The 19,097-nt window shown below is 52.8% G+C and overlaps 7 protein-coding genes across 7 annotated transcripts; 3 read left to right on the top strand and 4 right to left on the bottom strand.

Moving 5' to 3' along the window:
• Positions 1-405: 405 nt before the first annotated feature.
• DSM5745_01795 (putative TGF beta receptor associated protein 1) lies at positions 406-4,184 on the bottom strand (the record flags this gene model as incomplete). Its single annotated transcript, XM_026743811.1, has 3 exons — positions 406-1,308; positions 1,356-3,970; positions 4,028-4,184. The coding sequence occupies 3 exons, from the start codon at positions 4,182-4,184 to the stop codon at positions 406-408; spliced, it is 3,675 nt and encodes a 1,224-aa protein (XP_026606974.1).
• Positions 4,185-4,889: 705 nt separating this feature from the next.
• DSM5745_01794 (CCAAT displacement transcription factor COY1) lies at positions 4,890-7,321 on the top strand (the record flags this gene model as incomplete). The annotated part of the gene is made up of 4 exons (XM_026743810.1): positions 4,890-5,025; positions 5,085-5,252; positions 5,306-6,156; positions 6,203-7,321. The coding sequence occupies 4 exons, from the start codon at positions 4,890-4,892 to the stop codon at positions 7,319-7,321; spliced, it is 2,274 nt and encodes a 757-aa protein (XP_026606973.1).
• Positions 7,322-7,540: 219 nt separating this feature from the next.
• Positions 7,541-8,633, bottom strand: DSM5745_01793 (uncharacterized protein; the record flags this gene model as incomplete). The annotated part of the gene is made up of 2 exons (XM_026743809.1): positions 7,541-8,314; positions 8,385-8,633. 2 exons carry the CDS (start codon positions 8,631-8,633, stop codon positions 7,541-7,543), a joined length of 1,023 nt encoding a protein of 340 aa, XP_026606972.1.
• Positions 8,634-9,442: 809 nt separating this feature from the next.
• Positions 9,443-11,478, bottom strand: DSM5745_01792 (Zn(II)2Cys6 transcription factor domain-containing protein; the record flags this gene model as incomplete). Its single annotated transcript, XM_026743808.1, has 2 exons — positions 9,443-10,824; positions 10,878-11,478. 2 exons carry the CDS (start codon positions 11,476-11,478, stop codon positions 9,443-9,445), a joined length of 1,983 nt encoding a protein of 660 aa, XP_026606971.1.
• Positions 11,479-13,017: 1,539 nt separating this feature from the next.
• DSM5745_01791 (putative small nuclear ribonucleoprotein (LSM7)) lies at positions 13,018-13,534 on the top strand (the record flags this gene model as incomplete). Its single annotated transcript, XM_026743807.1, has 3 exons — positions 13,018-13,222; positions 13,284-13,355; positions 13,407-13,534. 3 exons carry the CDS (start codon positions 13,018-13,020, stop codon positions 13,532-13,534), a joined length of 405 nt encoding a protein of 134 aa, XP_026606970.1.
• A 557-nt stretch (positions 13,535-14,091) lies between these two features.
• DSM5745_01790 (fasciclin domain-containing protein) lies at positions 14,092-15,626 on the top strand (the record flags this gene model as incomplete). Its single annotated transcript, XM_026743806.1, has 2 exons — positions 14,092-14,889; positions 14,958-15,626. The coding sequence occupies 2 exons, from the start codon at positions 14,092-14,094 to the stop codon at positions 15,624-15,626; spliced, it is 1,467 nt and encodes a 488-aa protein (XP_026606969.1).
• Positions 15,627-15,941: 315 nt separating this feature from the next.
• On the bottom strand, positions 15,942-18,670 carry DSM5745_01789 (PAN-complex poly(A)-binding subunit PAN3; the record flags this gene model as incomplete). Its single annotated transcript, XM_026743805.1, has 8 exons — positions 15,942-16,981; positions 17,037-17,192; positions 17,242-17,386; positions 17,451-17,645; positions 17,918-18,024; positions 18,074-18,240; positions 18,310-18,358; positions 18,598-18,670. 8 exons carry the CDS (start codon positions 18,668-18,670, stop codon positions 15,942-15,944), a joined length of 1,932 nt encoding a protein of 643 aa, XP_026606968.1.
• Between the last annotated feature and the right edge of the window lie 427 nt (positions 18,671-19,097).

Below are 19,097 nucleotides of genomic sequence, written 5' to 3'. Positions count from 1 at the left end.
AATCGGGGGGTTGTATAATGATCAATAAGCAATTCTTATTTCTGGGGCTCTGTGATTGGTTGATTTTGCTGTCTCGGAAATCCCCCGCCGTCGATCATTTCACTTTTGACCGCTGGCGGATATACGGCTTTGTAGATTTGTAGCATAGAAACGGGGTCATTGAGAGGCGGAGGAACAGAATTGCCTAATGCTCATGCGGATTGGTTTTGCGGTGTCGTTAAAGGTATTAATTGATCTTCTACTTCGTCCAACGGTCCAAGTAGTCCTCCGTATGCGAGGAACGAGGAACGGTTCCGCTCCCACACCCCACACTCCGCGGTAGAGAATTTAACCGACAGCGACTGCCGAAGTAGGTGCACGGAGCAGTGTCTCTATAGGTCATACGACGTCGAGCTCACTCGAGGCTCAGGACTGATTAGTCCCTGCCTCGACCATTTCCCCGAAATCACTGTCCGTCTCCCGCCCGGCGCTGATTTGCCCGTGGCCTCCCCGCAATTGCTTCAATCCCTCCTCATCTTCAACCCAGCCCCCAATCTTCTCCATTCCGGATATATACTCCGAGGCTACTCGCAGGTTCTGGCCTGCCGAGAGTGCCCGCTCGATTCTCACCTCTCGGGATTCCGATATCAGTACACGGAACACATGTGCCAAGAAACCGTTAAGGATATCCACGCTCCAGTCATCTGGGATGATGTTGAGGACTTCACGGACGTCGAACCATGCGGCGAATCGCCCCAGGAGATCACTCGTGCGTTCGATCCGCTCAGACAAGTCACGTACCTGTAAGAATTCATCCAGTAAATACCGGAATAATTCAGATTGGCGGGATTTCTCGGCGAATTCTAGAGGAGCGCCAGTGGAGCTCGTGCTTCGAGGACCGCCGAATAAACAGTACCGAGTAGCGGCGTCATAGTCACCTAGTCCATGGGTGAGAAGACGAAGGGCCTCCCGGTGCCGACCCTGTAGTCCGTCTAAGATAATAGATTCGGAAACCAGCTCGTTTTGGAAGGGCTCGATGCGAGCGAGAACAGCCGGGATGGAATAGTTGAGGCTCGGTGTGGGGGCGGATGTGAATTGGGTGGTGTTGCCTCCTCCGAGCAGCTGAAGAAGACGCATCCGCGACTGCCACCACGGACTTGATGGTAAATTCTCCGTGATAAAGTTCATATAGGTAGGTTTCGGTGGGCGGAGGGCACGGTAGGTAGAATAGGATTCGGAAAGAGATGCACGAGCTTCGGGAGAAGTTTCGAGTACGGATATTACGGTGTCGAGATAGTATTGAAGAAGGCCGTCGGCGTATTGTGTGTACTGCACTCATTAGCATAAAAATTGCGGAACAAATATGGCGTACATACATTCTTTGAGAACACCAGGTGCTCCAGATATTCCTGAACAGCGTTTGGTGCGCGTTCTTTGAGCAGAGCCACGGCATCTGATGGGTCAAGTATCACGCGGCTTGAGTTGTCCGCAAACACTTGAATACCTAGCTTGGGATTCCGCTGAGCAAGCCACGAGCCATATTCCTCGACGAGTTGTACATCCTTGATCTTCACCAAGTACCGCCGCATCTGAACCTCGACGCCGGCGGGACTTATTTCACCACCTGCATCTGTTTCACCTTCAATGATCCGCCGCCACGTCTTCAGGACATTCCCAGACATCTTCCGGCTTTGGTACAGGCGGCTCAGCGCATAAAGTCGATGATAGCTCTCCAGAAGTGAAACTGCATGGTCAAAGTTGCCCTTCCAGTGATCGACAAGTCTGTTGAGTTCTGTACGAAGTCCCAGAGACGCAACCTGTTCCGCTGTCACGCTGTTACACTGCGAAAGCACAAGACGGAGGAGAGCTGCATCCACACTGTCAAAAACATATGTTTCGTCTGATATACTGCCGTATCCACGCTTCTGCTGCCACGAGATCAGGAATCTCTTCATCATGTCCAGAATTCCAGCATCAAAGAATCCTGTGAGTGCCTTGCCTGCTTCGTCGGCTTGTCGCCAGTAAGCCTCCGCCGTTTCCGCCAACCCTGCATGGATCCATATTCCTTGAGGGCTTTGTAGAGTTTCAGTACGTAGAAGAGGAATCAGGATCATAGCTATACGTGGATCCAGGTCCCCGACGATGAGTGCTTTCTCTGTCGTATCGATCACTTGGCCATTCCTAGCCTTTGGGTCCATAAAAAGCAGATCGCCCAGAAGAAGGAGACTGGCCTTCTGCTTCAGGAAATTCAGCCCGAGAAACTCTGCTTCAGACCTGGGTTCCGTTTGTTGAACCATCTCGATTATGTGCCAAACAGCGTTTCTATCAAGGGTATGTCCACTGGTAAAAGCCGCTTGGGACGTCTGCAGAACATCGTCAAGTTGTGTGGTCAATGGATTTCTCACGATGCGCCAGATCTGGTTCCCTGCCCACATGACAAGGCTACTTTGTGTTTTGCCCATCTCTTGCGCGATCTTGGCCTCTTCGGCGTTTCGGTCGGCTTCCCAGTCTGTAGCTTTCTTCGTTTCGCTAGATTCTGCCAGTTCCTGAGACTCAAACAGCTCCTTTTCTTTCTGCAGCTGCTCAATTGACGCCTGGGTTCTTGGATCCGCTGATGGTGCGTATACGCCCAAAGTCGGGGTTTTCATACGGACCATGCGTAATAGCTTTCCTAAGCCTTGAATCTCCAATTGAGTGGGACTGAGGGTGTGATTGATTCCGACATGCTTTGTCTGCTCGTCTTCCATTAAGGGTATTTCTACCCAGCTTTTGTGGTCCTCCGCTTCAGCTGGATCAACATCCCATGGCTGCACCTCCAAAAATCTCCGCATCTGGCCGTCTTCGTCGGATTCTATGACTGCGATGACATGTTCGTCTTTTGTGTTTTCCGCAGATGGAATCATATTAGTTTCCTCGCCCTTGTCGATGATAATTGATCTGGGATATCTGTGAAATGTAATCGTGCCGCGGACCACATCACCATCTACGTTGACAAACATTCCAACGCCGGGCTCCGACTCTTCGGAGCCTCTTACTAGTAGAAACTCCGAAGACGTCGGAGAAAGAATATGAGGTGTCAGCTGGGTAAACCGCTGATTTGGCAGGGGTGGCAGAGGTTTCCGTTCATCTGGGGCAGCGAGTTGCGGCTCGCGTGGGGGCAGTTCAGAAGATACCCTTGGCGAGGCCAATGGTGAAGATTGCCTGCTACGTTCCCTTGATACTGATCTTCTCGGCGTCCCGGCCTCCGGGTGCTCCGGCGTCAAGGATCTTGACCGATCTTTCGAAGAGGACCGTGGGGGAATTGTGGGCTGCAACATCCCGCCCAGCGTGTTAAGACTGGAACTTCGCCCATGGCCGGGACTCCCAGGAGGGGGCGAGCTTGATGTTGAGAGTGGTGATTTGGGAGCAGACGAAGCTGGCATATCCTCTACTTGACCAGAGTCTTGCATTTCATCGGCAAAGGATATTGGGAATAGAGGAATCTTTTGCTGATGCTCCACATCGAGTAAAGAGTAGTTCCGCCCGTCTGCGACACAGGATATGATTCCCCTTCGCGACGTAGTCAGGCAGTTTGGGAATTCGATCCCTCTGACCAAGCGAGGTGCGTCACCAATCTTGACCAACATGAGGCGACTAGTCGTTGAGATCATGATGACTGGATTTTCAGGTTCATCCTGCCCCATATTCAAGTCCAAGCCCCCAACCCAGCGGCAGTTTTTGACCTGTGTACTGCCGCCAAAGGCCGGGCTAAGCTCCGGTAGCATATAGAAGGTAGCTGTTCCATTGCAGAGGACGCAAGCCTTGTTCGCGGTAGGTAGAATAAGAATCTTTTGGACACCCGACTGATTCGGAAGCGAAGAGCCTTGAGAGAAAGGGATTGGTAGTCTTGAGGCTAGGATGAAGGACGGTTCGTTCGAGTCGGAGGGGTCAGGTGGAAGGCAGACGAAATGCAGGATCTCCGCTGCGGAAGTTCCAATATACAGATTGTCATCTAGAAAGAACAAATGATCAGCATCGCATCCTATAGTCTTGTCGAGCAAAGACTTACTCCAGTACTCCACGCAGGTGATATGTACTTCCTCCTCCGCATCGTCGGCTTTGACAGGTACCTGGTCGAAGAGCGATTTGAATATGTATGGAGCAGCTTTAGGAGGGCCAAGCTTGCGCCTCTTGCGCGCGATAATGCCCTCCTCTTCCGACGCCATGATGAGACCAGCTCTGGCGTCCAGAGAAGTGAAGCTGGAGCTTCAATGATGGGAGCGATTGACGCTGCGTCGGAGTGCGGAGTGGATCGGCCGGGGACTTGAGCCTTGCTGAGTCAGGTGGAGCCTCAACTTGTTCCTGAGCATCTACTTGAACACCAGATAGGAGTACAGGATCACACATGTACCTTCGTGGTGGCTTTATAATGAGCTATTCTCTATGGGCGCTGCCATATATGTTTTATCTAGCTCATTACGTTGATGTTGAGATGTCTGCAAATAGCCGCCGTCATACCTGTGTTTACACTTGTAGATCGCAACAGTGGATCAATCAGCTGTCTTTCCACAACAATGTCTTTCATCCTTAAACAATCGCTGGACAACCTTGAGTAGAGGAGTCAGGCCTTTGCCAATGTAGTATAAAGCGAATTGAAATCGCATCTACTAGGTACATTGCAGGCTGATAGTGAGGGCAGCTTACGCGTCCGGAATTACTGTCGGGCCGCTCAGGGTGTCTGGGTTCCTCCGCATCGCGATATGGAGCCTCCAAGCACTCTCCGTCTTTCTCCAATTCGGTCGTCATTCGGGGTAGCTTATTGGCGGCTATACGGATTTACTCGTTGATGGGGTCCTCTTCTCCGAAAGTTCTCTCATCATCAGCAACGCATCGACCAAGGCGGGGAAAGACCGACGCCGGAAAAGAACAACATGGACTCTTTCGCGATTACGGAGGGGATCATTCCCCAACCCGACAACCAAGAGGCCCAGGCCCCTGATTCCGGGTCCGCCGCAACACTTCCTGAAGGAGCCAACAAATTCCAGCGTGCCATTGCGGCCTGGAGAGGTACCTTACAACAAATGCTATCGTATGTGCTTACGTGCTGACTCTGTGACACTCCGAAGGCATCGACCTGTCCAATACCCTCGCGAAGCTAGACGGCACCGCCTCTGATATCGTCGCCGAACAACGAGATGCGCTGGTACAAAGGAAGGACCTTGCGCAGAAGACGAAGGACTTTCGGAAGCTCGACGATGCCTCCAAGCTGGCGGAATACAAAGGCCTTTTAAAAGGTTAATCCCCACGCCTCATTGCTAGTGGTACCTCGCATTGACGTTGTGGATAGCCTACCAGGGATTTATTGATCTCTTGACAAACCAAGGAAAATCCTCTTCGTCCGCATTCCTACAACTATACTCGTCTCTGTCCGAGGCCCCGGACCCGTATCCGCTTCTCGAAACTTCAATCGACTCGCTCGTCCTCGCCGAAGAAACGGTCCCCAAATTGACCTCCGAGCGCGATCAGCTACAGGGTTCCGTTGACCGCCTTACATCACAGTTGGAGGAAACGGAACAACGGCTTCAAGAAGAGCGGGCCGCCAGGAAGAAGTTGGAAGAAAACCAAGACACGAAGATCAAAGAGATTGAAACATCATGGTCGGCAGTTCTGACAGAGAAGACCAACAACTGGACGGCCAAGGAGAAGAGTTTAGAGGAGAAGGTGGAGAATCAGGAACGGTTGATAAAGGAACTAAAGGCAAGCTACGAGGTCTCGCAGCGACTAGGCCAGAACGATGAGGGTGGCAACCAGTCCCAGAACGGCGCAACTGCTGCAGAGCTAGAGCTGGTGTCTAGTGAGTTGGAGAAGACTAGCCTACGACTAGCGGAGATGGAGGGGCGGAACGAGCAATTGAGGCTTGAGCTGGCTCAAGCTGTTTCTCACTCCAAGGAGGAGCAAGCGACTTCTATTGATGACGACCCAGCATATCTCCGGCTCCAGTCCGAGAACTCTTCTTTGTTACGGAAGCTGGATGCCGCACGGTTTGACCGCGAGTCCGAACGGCATACCTGGGAGGCCAAATTCTTGCAGTCAGAGAGGCAGTGCTCTAAAGTGGCAGCGGAAAAGGAAGAGTTGAAGACAAGGCTGGAGAAGGTGGCCGATTACGAAGACATCCGCCGCGAGCTGGAGATGATCAAGGTATGCTCTGTCTTGTTTCTTGCTATCCAAATCTGACCTGTTTTAGTCAATCGAATTCTCGGCCGGCGACGACGAAGATGTTGGGGATCTCACCGATGCGGTTGGCGCTAATGGCACCGTGGAAAAAGCCAAAGAAGGCGGGAAAAACAGCTCCCTGGAACAACTTTTGTTGACGAGGAACAAGAAGCTCACCGATGAGCTTACAATTCTGCGCGTCTCGCACCGCGACTTACAGGGCCAGCTTGAAGCCCTACGTGAGGACCTCTCTACCACAAAAGAGGAACTGGAGAAGTCGCAGAGCCTCTCTACCACCCTCGAGAATGACCTTCTCCGGCTACAACAGGAGGCTGCGAACGCCTTCCCATCCTCGGCCATGTCTGTGGCCGGCACATACACCTCAAAATACCCCACTTCTGCACGAAGAGGAGTCTCCCCAACATCATCCATCATCTCCGGCTTCGATAACTCGGCCATGTCCAATAACACAATGGACGCCATTCGCGCTGGAGAGCCAGTCGGTGGAGGGTCTGGCCTCTTGCCTATGATCCAAGCCCAGCGTGATCGATTCAAGAAGAAAAATTCGGAGCTGGAAGAAGAGCTGTCCAAGCTCTACGGCACGGTGAAGTCTCTCAGACAGGAAGTGGCCTCCTTACAGAAGGACAATCTTAACCTTTACGAGAAGACGAGGTATGTCTCAACATACAGCCGGGGCCAGGGAGCATCATCTTCAGCATCCTCCTACGCAAACAGACCGAGTGCTTCCTCTATTCATGCATCTGCCGATACTCCCTCCGGTCTGTCGGTCGATCGCTACCAGTCCGCCTATGAAGCCCAAATATCCCCATTCGCCGCCTTCCGAGGGCGCGAATCCACCCGCGCCTACAAGCGGATGAGCCTGCCGGAACGAGTAGTCTTCTCCCTGACGCGCATCATTCTCGCGAACCGTACCAGCAGAAACCTCTTTGCAGGGTATTGCTTCGCTCTACATTTCCTCCTCTTCATGATGCTGTACATGATGAGCACCATGGAAATCGAGAAGCACAGTGCGGCAACTCTTGGCGCTACAGCGGGGGCGGCTATGGGTGCAGGGAGCGGCGGTAGTGCCTACAGCGGACAGCTTGATGGCGACGACTGGCAGCAGGAGGGATTTAACCATGCTAGGTAGGATGGTTGATTGTATTTTTAATAGTCCCGAAGCGATATTGTAGGCGTTTAGGTTGGGTTGATGGGCTTGTGACACGAAGTGAACATATTAGCCCTAACTGTATATACATCCAGTTGACATTTTCTTGGCGCTTGTATCCATCCATTCGTGTTGATTGCCATTGATTGGGAAGTACCCTTACTGCAAGAGATGTACATCCTCGCGCGACACTTACCACACTCACCACCCCCTCTCAACCCCCTGCCTCACCAAATCCCGCACTGTCTCTCTAAACCTCCCATACGAGAAACCCAACTCCCTCCCCGCCGTCTCCCCATCCAACCCATGACTCTCATCAACATCCTGCTTCTCATCCGAAACCCCATCCCTCAGATCCTCAAATTCACCCTTGACAACCGCCGCCGCAAGCGCATACGAGAACCTCTCCGGCGCCGCAGGCGTATACCTCCTCCCCCCAACCTCCTCATTCAAAAGAGCGCCAACATGCGCACTCGCCAGATCCCGAACATCGATCCAGAACGGAACACGGGCTACAGGGAGCGGTTTCCCAACTGCAACATTCCACAGCATCGCATTGGACTCGTTTAGGTCCTCCACTGTCGGGACAGGGTGCACGACGGGCCCGAACGTCATGGGCGGACAGAGCGACACAAGATCAAAGCTCGCCTTTGGCTTTCTGGTCTTAATGAACTCCCACGCCGCCAGCTCGGCGAATTTCTTGGAGCCGCGGTATGCGACGACGGCGCTGGTGAGTGGGTGCGCTGCTTCGGCGTAGGAGAGCGGGTTCCAGTCGGCGGATGTGTAGGTGAAGTATCCGGATTCTGTAGTGGCCGCTGGTCTGTTCGCGTCCATGACGGAGGCAAAGGAGGATGTTAGGACTATGCGGTGGATTGGGGGTGTGGAAGTTGCTGCGGCTTCGAAGACGGCGTTGACGCCGTTGATCGCGGGGATGATGAGCTCTTTTTCGTTGTTGGTTGTGTTGTATGTGAAGGGCTAGCCGACCACGTCCGGTTAGTTCCCTTGTATCTTAACGCAAGGTATGGTAGATAGTAGGTGGACTCACACTCGCAGTATGAATAATCCCATCGACACCGCTCACGGCCTCAACTAGTCCACCAGGGCTCTCAAAGTCGTCGATCTGAACAAACTCGAGCTTGTCTTTGTATTGCGGACGTGCTGCTATCATTGCCTCGCCTTTGGCCATGGAGCGCGTGGCGCCGCGCACGCGGAGGCCCTGGGCGAGAAGGGCATCGACGATGTGAGCGCCGATGAAGCCGGTTGCGCCTGTGACAAGGACGAAGTTTATATCCATATTGCAAGATATACCGGTTTCCACGAGGATCGATGATGGAATGCGGGGAAGATAGGTCTCTATCATGGTGGCGGTTATATAGGGCCAAGGTGTCGGCCGGAGATACTCCGAATGTATCTACTCTGCGTCTCTAGTGTATTGAGTCAAGTTTCTAGCTCGAAGCTCGGTTTTGCTGGAAAGAGAGAAGTAATAAATATAGGTGTACTGATGTCCGGAGAAACGAATAGGCAGATAGTGACCATTACCGTTGGGGCAACATAAGTCGGGGATTGGCGACAGCGTACAGTTCTCCGCACGCGAATGGGCACTGGGTGATTCTCAAACTTCTGGAGTATCTCTGAGCGATTAGTCCGATAGCAGAACTCCGCAGGTTGATGATGCATTTGACCAACAAGAAACAGCTCGAGAGTGTACCCGAGTATCCCTGTGTGTAGATCATCTAAAGGACGAACGACCATGTGGGCTCATATTGGTAAGCAGTTCAAGGACAGACAAACTGAGTGCAATCAACAACTCAAGTCGTCCAGGTTTAGTTGCTTTGCATGAAGGAAGCTAGAGGCCGTACTGGATGAGAAACAGCTACTACGGAGAGGACAACCAGCATAACGTCACATGATTATTTGCTCGCATCAAGACCAGGCGAAATGCATTGTACGTAGTATGAACAAACCCAATCCTCGAGAATGCATAAGATCAAACACCAACAGCCGGGGATATCCGCTAAACCGCTGAAACAACATGCCAATTCTCAAATATAGACACAAACATGCAAAGTAATCACGGAAAAATCATCACACGAAATGGGAGAATCATGCTCTGATCATATTCCGATCTCGCTCCTGATCCCGCTCCCTGTCGCGCTCGCGCTCGCGCTCGTTACTTACTTCATGTACAGTGCCTTTCGCCGCCGCGGCCTTATATGTGTCCATGATGGCTTGGCTCAGCGCATCCGGAGCATCGTCATCCCGACTTGGCTCGTTGTTCCGGTTGATACTGAACCGCCTGTCGTTGTGGACATGCCGGTCATGTCTGTACGACAGACCGTGGTTATGGTGCATTTCGCTCACAGCTCGTCGCGGAGACACCTCCCTCACGGCCGGCGGCCGAACAACAGGGGCAGCAATCGGCGCGGATTCCCTACGCACGATGAGATCCATCGGGACCTCCCGCGGTCTTTCCGGCTCTGGTATTGCAGCGACTGGTGGCTGGAGTGGGGCCGGTAATGGAGCTGGTAGCGGCGCAGGCGCTGACGTCGGCGTCGGAAGGGCGGTAGATGGAGGCGCTCCTTCCGAAGCCGGAGCAGTAGGCGGGCTGGCCGAAGTGTCCTTTGAGTGCGACTCATCCAAAGGCGCTCGGTCGGCGCGCCGGGCCTCCCGCAGCTCATCCTCCTTCACGTCTCTCCACGAGCATTTGGCGTGCTTTTTGGTGCAACCCATACACGCAGTAAGGTTCTTCAAGCAGTCCATATGAAGACGGCGGCATCGATCGCAAGGCGGCATAATACGTTCACCTCGTTGCAGCTCCTCCATGCGCGCCACCATCTCGATTTTAAACGGACCGCCATCGTCCTTCTCATGATGATGTGATTTTGGGGGCGGAAGTAACGAGGTGGGGGTATTCGGGATGGCGACGGTGGCAGGTGAGGGTGCAAACATGTTGTAATCGCCGCCTTCTGACACCCTGGGTCTAGGGCGGGATGAACCGCGATTGCTCGACCCAGCAGCCTCTTCATAGGCTCCTCGTACCTGACGATCTTGAGTAGTAAAGAACTTCTTCATCAGCTCGGCACGTGTGGTCGGAGAAGCACCTTTGATCGATGTCCCGTTTATAATGGTGACATTGTCCGTATTAGAATGGGAGAACAAAAATTGCGACGACAATGAGTTCTCCTCCGGAGGTACTTCCATCCCGGCTCGAGAGGTGTTGACCGCGACAAAACCGGCGGATGGAGAATGAGCGTTAGAGGCGCCGTTACCAGTTCCGTTGCCGTTGCCGTTCAACGAGTTATGGGGAATACCGTTGGCGTCGCCCCAGGCAGGGCTCATGGAACGTTGCTGAGGTAGATGTTGTGCTTGCGGTAGAGGCTGCGGTGGCCGAGAATTATGGAGAGTCACATCGTTTTCGCGCCGGGTGACGATCGCGGTCCGACGATTCTTTAGACGATGGTTGAGTTGTCGTGCACGGGCAGAAACTAGGAAGAGATCGATTAGTAATTGACATGGCGGGCGAAGTTCAAGGACAAACCTTGATCTGCAATTTGTATGATCGACTGGAGGTTTTTCTCTAGTATCTCAAGTGCGCCGAGTTCCTTCTCTTCATCTTCAATGATAGGCTGAGGGGGAATCATCTTCTGAGGCATCCCCGACTTGATCAACACAAAGTCCTCCTCGCTAATTTCCACGCGACTTTGTTTTGTGTAGAACTGGCATACTCGCACGCCGTTGCGCGACTTTTCCAGGTTGAACTGTTCAGGCTTGTTCTTCGCAAACTCCACCACATCTAACCAGGTGACGTTGGTGGTGTCCTTGCCATGTGACTTGAGAACCCGCGGCGGGCCGTCAAAAAGGCGTTCAAAGCGCTTTATCAAGATCGGGCCCAGAGGACACGCGCCTAGGTTTCCAGCAATGCTTTCATGGCGATGCAAGACGCCATCGTATTCGCCAATCAAATGGATTATGGCAGGCATTGTGTCGTCCAGCGAGACCAGAGGAAGGTTATCGGCATATTGGCGCGCAAGGTAGTTGATTTGGAGGTGATTTGAGTGAGTCTTGGGCACTTTGGATGCAATCGGCGGAAACTCTCCGGAATCTGAGCGAGGCCGCTTGCCGGGGGCCTCTGCCGTCATTGTTCGAGAATCCATGAGAGCGGAGATGTTCGGGAGGAGAAGTCCCTCCAGTTCGCGATAGCCGAGACAGAAGAATCACAAAGTCGCGAAGGCACCGATAAGGATACCTAGGAAGGGAGACGGGCGAGAAGCAGCGGTCTCTCAAGGGTCCGGGAAAAATGCGAAGAGTTTTGGAGGGGAGATTGTTGAGCGACGAGGGGCGTGTGGTTATTGAGTAATGAGAAACGCTGGCAGAGGAGGTGCTACCGATGGCGGAGCCGGACGCTCCAAGGCGGGTTTAGATTCGGCCACGAGGCGGCGGGCAAAGAGGGGCCTGCAAAACGAGGGGAAAGAGGGGCGTGGTGTCATAGGAAAGCGATATCTTTGGGGGAGCAAGACCAGAAGAAAGACATGGCAGAAGAGAAGGGCAGGCGAAAAGACAGAACAGACGGGAGCCAGCAGCAGGGCGAGGGCGGAGGGATCCGTTGACTACGAGGATCCCGCCAGCGAAAAGTCAGCGGAGTGCGACGGGACTCGGTCCAGGGCCTTACCCGTCATGACCGTAATTTAACACTGGCCTACTGCTACGAGTAACATATCAGTCCCTTGCAGTTGAGAGCTCTGACGTGCTTCAGAATTTGGAAGTTCAGTCTGCCAGACAATGTTTGATACTTGGATATGCTCCGTATTCTCCGCGACTAAGCGATCCCCGGCACTCGCTGCCTGACCAGGATACCCCAATAAACTGCCCAACCATTCAAGATCACGTGACTCTGTTCTATCTGTGTCCTCCGTAGAGAACTAATTTAGGCCGGCGACTATCAGTATCGTCAAGAAACAGCTGCCTCAGCTTGATTAGGGTCAGTCTGATAGAGCCGGCGCGCCATGCTACTGTCTAGTTGAGACGCTCACAGGCCCGTGCTGCTCGTGGAATTGGAGAAGGAGCGCTCTGTTCCGCCCGGATTCCTTGCTGCCTAAGCCACCATCGCAAGAAACGTATTGTAACGGTATTGTCACAGGCCACTGACGGCATCAAATTCCTCCCGTGACTTGGTTTCCCACCAAGACAAACAGCCAACCGGGCATCGCGGTCCAGACTCGACAAATAATATCTGCAGTGCACTATCGCGGACTGAGCTTTGCCGCTGAGCCAGTGAGCCAGGTTCGGAGACTATCTGCTGCTGTGTTGCGTGGACTCAACCCTGGGTCCAGGAAAATCCCTCATACAAACCACGCCTGAGCTCCCCTTCCGAATCCTGCCTGCCACTACGTCGGCCTTCCGCCCTTCGCTTCATCCGGACTGTCGGACAGTGCCATCCCACGAATTGTCATTGGTGACTCAACCCTGCCAGCCTATCGCAACTGTGGACAGACCAAGTGGGAGCTTCCCTCTTCCTCCCACACTGTACTGTAACTGCAGGCTCTGACTCTTCCCCGCTCCCCTCTCTACGGAGTATACCTCATCCTCTCGATTACATAACCTGGATTCGAGCCCCGATTAAACTAAAGACCAAGGATCCCAGGCTGACCAGCACTTGAAATCTCCGGTCCAGCCAAGCCATGTCCGAACGAGGCTCGTTCCGAGGAGGTGGTCGCAACCGCGGCGGAGGTTATGATCGATCTGGCGGCCGTGGCGGACACGGGAAAAGTGGCGGTGCAGGTGGCGGTGCTCAGCAGCAGGAGAAGCCCAAAAAGGAAAACATCCTCGATCTGAACAAGTACATGGACAAGGAGGTCCGCGTCAAGTTCAATGGTGGGCGTGAGGGTAAGTTTTCAGTCTTGTCTCGGATGACTATTTATTGGATATCTGACCAAACTCTATCCAGTCTCTGGAATTCTCAAGGGCTACGATCAGCTCATGAACCTGGTTTTGGACGATGTGAAGGAGTCCATGCGCGGTAAGTTGTGCATCGTAACCTCACGGAAGTTTCGGTGACTGATCCTTGCAGACGACGAGGGCAACGAGAACACACGGTCTCTCGGTCTTATTGTCGCCCGTGGCACCCTGATCGTGCTGATCTCTCCCGCCGATGGCAGCGAGCAGATCGCCAACCCATTCGTACAGGCAGAGGAATAAGCGACTACTGTTTGCTTGACGTATGCATGTACCCCGTCTGGCATGGCCTCGAATAGCCAAACTTTCGTTTGGTTCGAGTGTCTACAGTCTACGGCCTGACATTACTCCGCTGGGATTCTACCTCATCCCTGCCCGGAATCTTCTCTTGCGGATGCGATCCACCTCATATATATGATGGAAGCCGAAGCATGCGTTCTGGAATGACCAAGGAAGAAGCCTTGACAAAACCTCATGTGAAATAGAACCAGATCTAATGAAATAATGAGCATAAATTGCATAACCAGCCGTGACATCATCTGACAGCTGCCACGACTTCCCCGCTCAATCAGACCATCAACCGCCTGCTTGATTCTTGGTTCTGAGTCTCCGGACCGCGGGCTCTCGACCACTGCCATTGCTTGTATTGATGATGGCGCCAGAATGATGAATCGCTCGTATCGCCCAGTCTGGATGCCAACCCAGCTCGTATATATCCTCAGGGCCGCCAGGTAACCACTTTCTTTCTCCCCTGCCCATAATATATCCTTTTTGTATAGAAGTATATATTCTTCATCAAAATGAAGCTCCAGCTCCAGCTCTGGGCTCTAGCGGTTCCTCTCTGCTCTGCCTACGCAATCCAGGACATCCTCCACGACCTCAAGGACATAGAAAACGAAGTGTTCAGATCCGATGCCGAAAACCAACTCGACAAGGCCCTCGAGTCTTCCCCCACATTTACCCCCGCAAAAATCATCGATGGCGCCGAGATCCACAAATACTTGGATAACCTCAACTTCAACAGTGACACCAACTGGATAAAGTCCTTCTTCGCCAGCCACCCCTTCGACTCCGTCACCAACGCCCCATCAACCCTCGTCGACGACATCAAGACCGAAGTGAAAGCCGAAACAAACCCACATGCATCCGACAAAACAATCTACCAGCTCATCTCCGAAAGCAAATACACCACGATCCTCGCCAAGATCATCGACGAAGACTCCGAGCTCGCTTCGTTCCTCAACTCGACTGAGCATAAAATCACCGTCTTTGCCCCGACGGACGATGCATTCCGCAAGATCCCTCATCATCACCGAGACCATGACCATGACGGCCATGACGAAAGAGATGGCGGAGACGACGACGGCGATCACCGCATCCCGAAGGAACTAATCCGTCTCTTTGCGCACTACCACTCCTCGCCAGAGGTCCTCACAGCCGCAGAGCTCTTCCACGCGCATACAATCAACAGCGCACTCAACGAGTCTCTCCTCGGCGTTGACGAGAACGGCGACGGCCTCCCGCAGCGTCTTGCCGTGCGCGCTGGATTTAAGGGTCTAACAATCAACTTCTATAGCCACATCGTTGCGGCAGATATTGTAAGCTTCCACCCCCCATACTTTTACACTTAGAAAAGGAGGTAGTATGATGCTAATCATACGACCAGGGCGCATCCAACGGCCTAATCCACGGCCTCGACAGCATCCTCCTCCCCCCACCACGAACCCTGCTCGTCCTCGACATCCTCCCAACAATCTTCTCAACCTTCAACCTAGCCCTAACAAAAACCTCCTTAACCGCATCCCTGAACACAACGGCCCAAGAAAAAGCACACGGGTTCACCCTCTTCACCCCCTCAAACCGCGCGTTCGAGCGCCTAGGCCTCCGCATTAACGCCTTCCTCTTTTCCCCGCATGGCCTCCCATACCTGCGCGCCCTGCTAAAGTACCACATCGTGCCGAACCAGACGCTCTACAGCGACGTCCTGTATAAAGACGGGCGCATCAGGCCATTTGGGATCAAGGGGTCGACGCATCTTGATCTGCCGACGTTGTTGGAGGGCCACGAGATCAGCGTTGATGTGGCGCGCTTTGGACCGTATACTGGGTTCAAGGTGAATGGGTGGCAGCGCGTGGCGTTTGCGGATGGGCTGGCGAGGGATGGGGTGATTCATGTTTTGGACCATGTGTTGATTCCGCCGAGGAGGGTGGATGGGCAGACTGAATCAGGTGGGGTTGGAGAGGAGGGGGGGTTGGAGCTTGAGGAGTTTATGGAGAGGTTGAGGCCCTATGTTGAGGATGGAGAAGCGGAAGATGACATTCATGGTGATCTATGAATGGTTGTCAATCTTTCCAAGAGAACTGACAATGCGCTGTATACGCCGGCAGCTGCTGCTTCTAGCATTTGGATTGAATCTGTTTAATCTATCGACCAGGTCATTTGAATAGACTGAATGGTATTTCTACTAACCGCGACTGGCTTTAATGCAATGTTCAGTATGAATGGTCAAGTAAGACACTTTCTAGGCAGATGAGCTGCAAGTGCCAAAATCCCCTCCAGGGATAGATCCGGTCAATCACTCATGTCATGCAATCCTCATCATATATACCAGACTCCGCACAAAGGTCTTTGACTACTCATAAACAAGTATCTAATGAAGCCTGCCCCTGCTAGGCTTCAAGAGTGCCTGGAAGGATGATTCTAAGCCCTTCTTCAACTCTTTGTAGCTGACGATAAAGCATGTCTGCTCATCACGACTGACTAGCGTGATTCTTTCGTCGCTTCCAGCATCCAGCTTGTTCAGGCATGTCAGCACGTGGCCGAGATCAACCACGGCATCTCCCGAGGCGTCTATCTGATGGAAGACGTAATCCCGGAATATCTTCAGGTAAAATCGCTCCCCGTTTTCAGACCACTGTCGGTCATGATCGTGCTCTGGACGCTCGTTGATAAAGTTCAGTTTCGTCAAAAGCCGTACAAGGCGCCCGTTTTCGAGTTCCCGGCTCAGGTCTGACGTGAGTTGGTCATCCAAATGAAGAGCCGAGTCAAAGGTCGACATCAATTGTGAGGAAATGCCGGTGATCAAGATATCAATATTCCGCTCTTGGTCCTTTTGCATACCGCTGAGCAGCCACATTACAGTGGTTTTGAGCTGCGGACTGTACGCACGGGTAAAGTGTTCCATGGCCTTTGCGGTGTTATGTATGAGGTTCGGTTGATTGGCACCCAAAGTAAGAATAAGCTGCCCGAAATTCACCAAGTCTTGACGCTGGAGATCGGCGACAGATCTCTGGGTGTCGAATTGAACCACATCCATGATAGCACAGGCATTGAGCCGTATGCGATTTCTCCCTGTAAGCAGGATTTTACTGGCATCGATAATCCTTGCTGCCAAGCCTCCGCCGTGTATGTTCTTCAGAGCGTTGGCGATTTGGGTTATATAGCCCCACAAGACCTGCTCGGGAATGTGAGCATTATGTGTAGCATGACGGGTCTGAAACCTCGCCCCAGCGCTCAAGTGCTGTTCCGCGAGCGTCTTCGAAAGTGGGTGGTAGTCAGTAACAAATATTAACGAGCTGTCCTGGAAGCTTCGGCTCGTGAATGCATCGTGGACCGTGACCATGCTACCGCTAGCTATACGCTTCCAAGCCTGAACTGACCGGATGGCTTTCTCATTCGTTAAACGAAAGCCTACGAGAAGTCAGAAGAACGTTCTCAACAGATAAGATTGGGGTATAGAAATTACCTTCCAACCGGCGAAGCGCATAGAAATTCCCGTCTTTGGTGGATTGCGCCTTGTAGACCCAACTAGGATAACCGAATATGGCTGCGTTTTTCTGGTGATTGAGGTCAAGAGGCACAAGGGAATGGAAGTAATCCACCTGGGCTGGTAATTGAGTATCTACACCGCATCAGTGGGCATGTTTCGCCAGGCTGCCTCTGCTACATACTGGGCAATGTTTGCAATGTGGCGGCCGCTTTCTTTTGAAGGTCTTCTCTGATGTCATTCGGGAGGAAGAGATCGTGAACATTGCGCTGATACGCTAGGGCATTCTGATTGTGCGGACCAATAGGTGCGTATAAATGATATTGAACCTAGGAAAAGAGACAATCGTCAGTCACGTAGGTTCTGGCCACAATAACCGTAGAGACAACTCACTGGTTGCTGAAAACCTGATTGATTAGCGTAGTATGCGGCTCCACCGAGCGTAGCAGCGGCGGCATCATGAGAGAAAGGGTTGGCCTGGACTGGACCAACAGTACCTGGTGCAGCAAGGGGATTCGGAGTAGTAACGAAAGGATCATAAGCATTGGCCGAGGCCACGCCGGGGTTACCATTGCCGTGTAGAGGAGACTGTGAATACCCAAAGCAGGTGTAACTTGTTAGCGGAAATCCATCATGGTTCCAATAACGGCGATAACATTTATGACAGCAATAACCCCGTTCACTCCAAAGGCCACTATTATGACCCCGATAACCCCGCTGGCGTTCCCGCGGCATTATTGATAGAATGGATAGAAATGGACCTAATGGAGGCCAAGGGCAATCGGCGGTTCGTAGATGAAGCAGAACCGAAACCCATGAGGAAGGTGCGACTGGTTGGACGAATAAAGGAATAGACGTACCATATGCGTTGGGTCAAAGCTCTGGGGTATGAATTCTTGTGCTTCGGCAACAGACCATTCGGGAGCCATTGTATCCTGCCGAGCCCCCGGTGTGCTAGCATTTGACCCTATTCCCGGTCAGCGGGACTCGCGAGCTTGCAACTGGCGTCCACTCACTGGAAGCGGCGGTTCTGGGCTGGAAAGGAGCAGCATTTGCAGCCTTCGGGGATATCGTAGATGCTTTCTTCAGGGACGAGCTCGAAGACGTTGGGGAAGACCCATTAGAGGGCAGTAGGGACGGTGTGAAACTTGGGGAATCGACATTGAAACGCTTCTTGTTGGCGCTATCGAAAAGTCTCCGTTAACAGCGAGGCACTTATCAAATACGAGTTGCTGCGAAATGGATTGCTCACTTATCGGACTGGGTTGAGTTCCTATGCGGATCATGGTTGAAGGCGCATCCTTAAGGAATATCACAGTCAGATAAATATAAATCAGAAAGCTCTACTTCGGACCGGCTTGAGGCACCTTTATCTTCATAGCGACATCGACCATAGATGGTTACGTTTCGGCACAGGGTATCTTTCGCGTTTTCTAGGAATAACGAAACAAGATGTCAGCGGTTCGCCTGCATGAGAAAATTCCGCATCGAATCCGCGCCCAAGTCGAGTGACTAGCAGTTCAACCACCAAAAAACGCACCTCGCGCCTTCATTTTCGGCGACCCCGTCACACGACGGGCGTCATCCAAACTAGGCTTCCCGACGGAGGCCATGATGTTTCCACAAGCAGAATCGGGTCAACGGAGGGGATTGTCCATTGATTCGAAGAGATATATCGGCGGGCAACAGAGGATACACAGAGGAAAACCACATTCCTCTATCGACGGGGCGTTGCGAGTAAGCAGGAGATGCCGGCGCGACAAGTCGTGGTTGGGCTAGAACGATACCAATGGGACGAAGAGAGGCGTTCCCGGTCGGTTCTATATCTTAACACATTGAGTCACTGAGATGTAAACAAATCAACCGTATATCGTCGTACTTGAACAAAACGCGATGGTAGCCTCGTGTCAGTGATGGAGGAAGGGAGAGCAGCGGGAGGCCGCACGGCGACGCTGCAGAAGACGAGTCTGCGGGGAGGGGAACCAGGCAGGCCGGACGGAGTGAAGGGCGGTCGGGGCTGAGACGGCGCGGGCAACGTGA

The sequence above is a fragment of the Aspergillus mulundensis genome (genome assembly GCF_003369625.1).
Source record: "Aspergillus mulundensis strain DSM 5745 chromosome Unknown scaffold_1, whole genome shotgun sequence".
Classification (NCBI taxonomy): Eukaryota; Fungi; Ascomycota; class Eurotiomycetes; order Eurotiales; family Aspergillaceae; genus Aspergillus; species Aspergillus mulundensis.
Note: the sequence above shows the minus strand (reverse complement) of the source record. Positions and strands in the feature narration are given on the sequence as shown.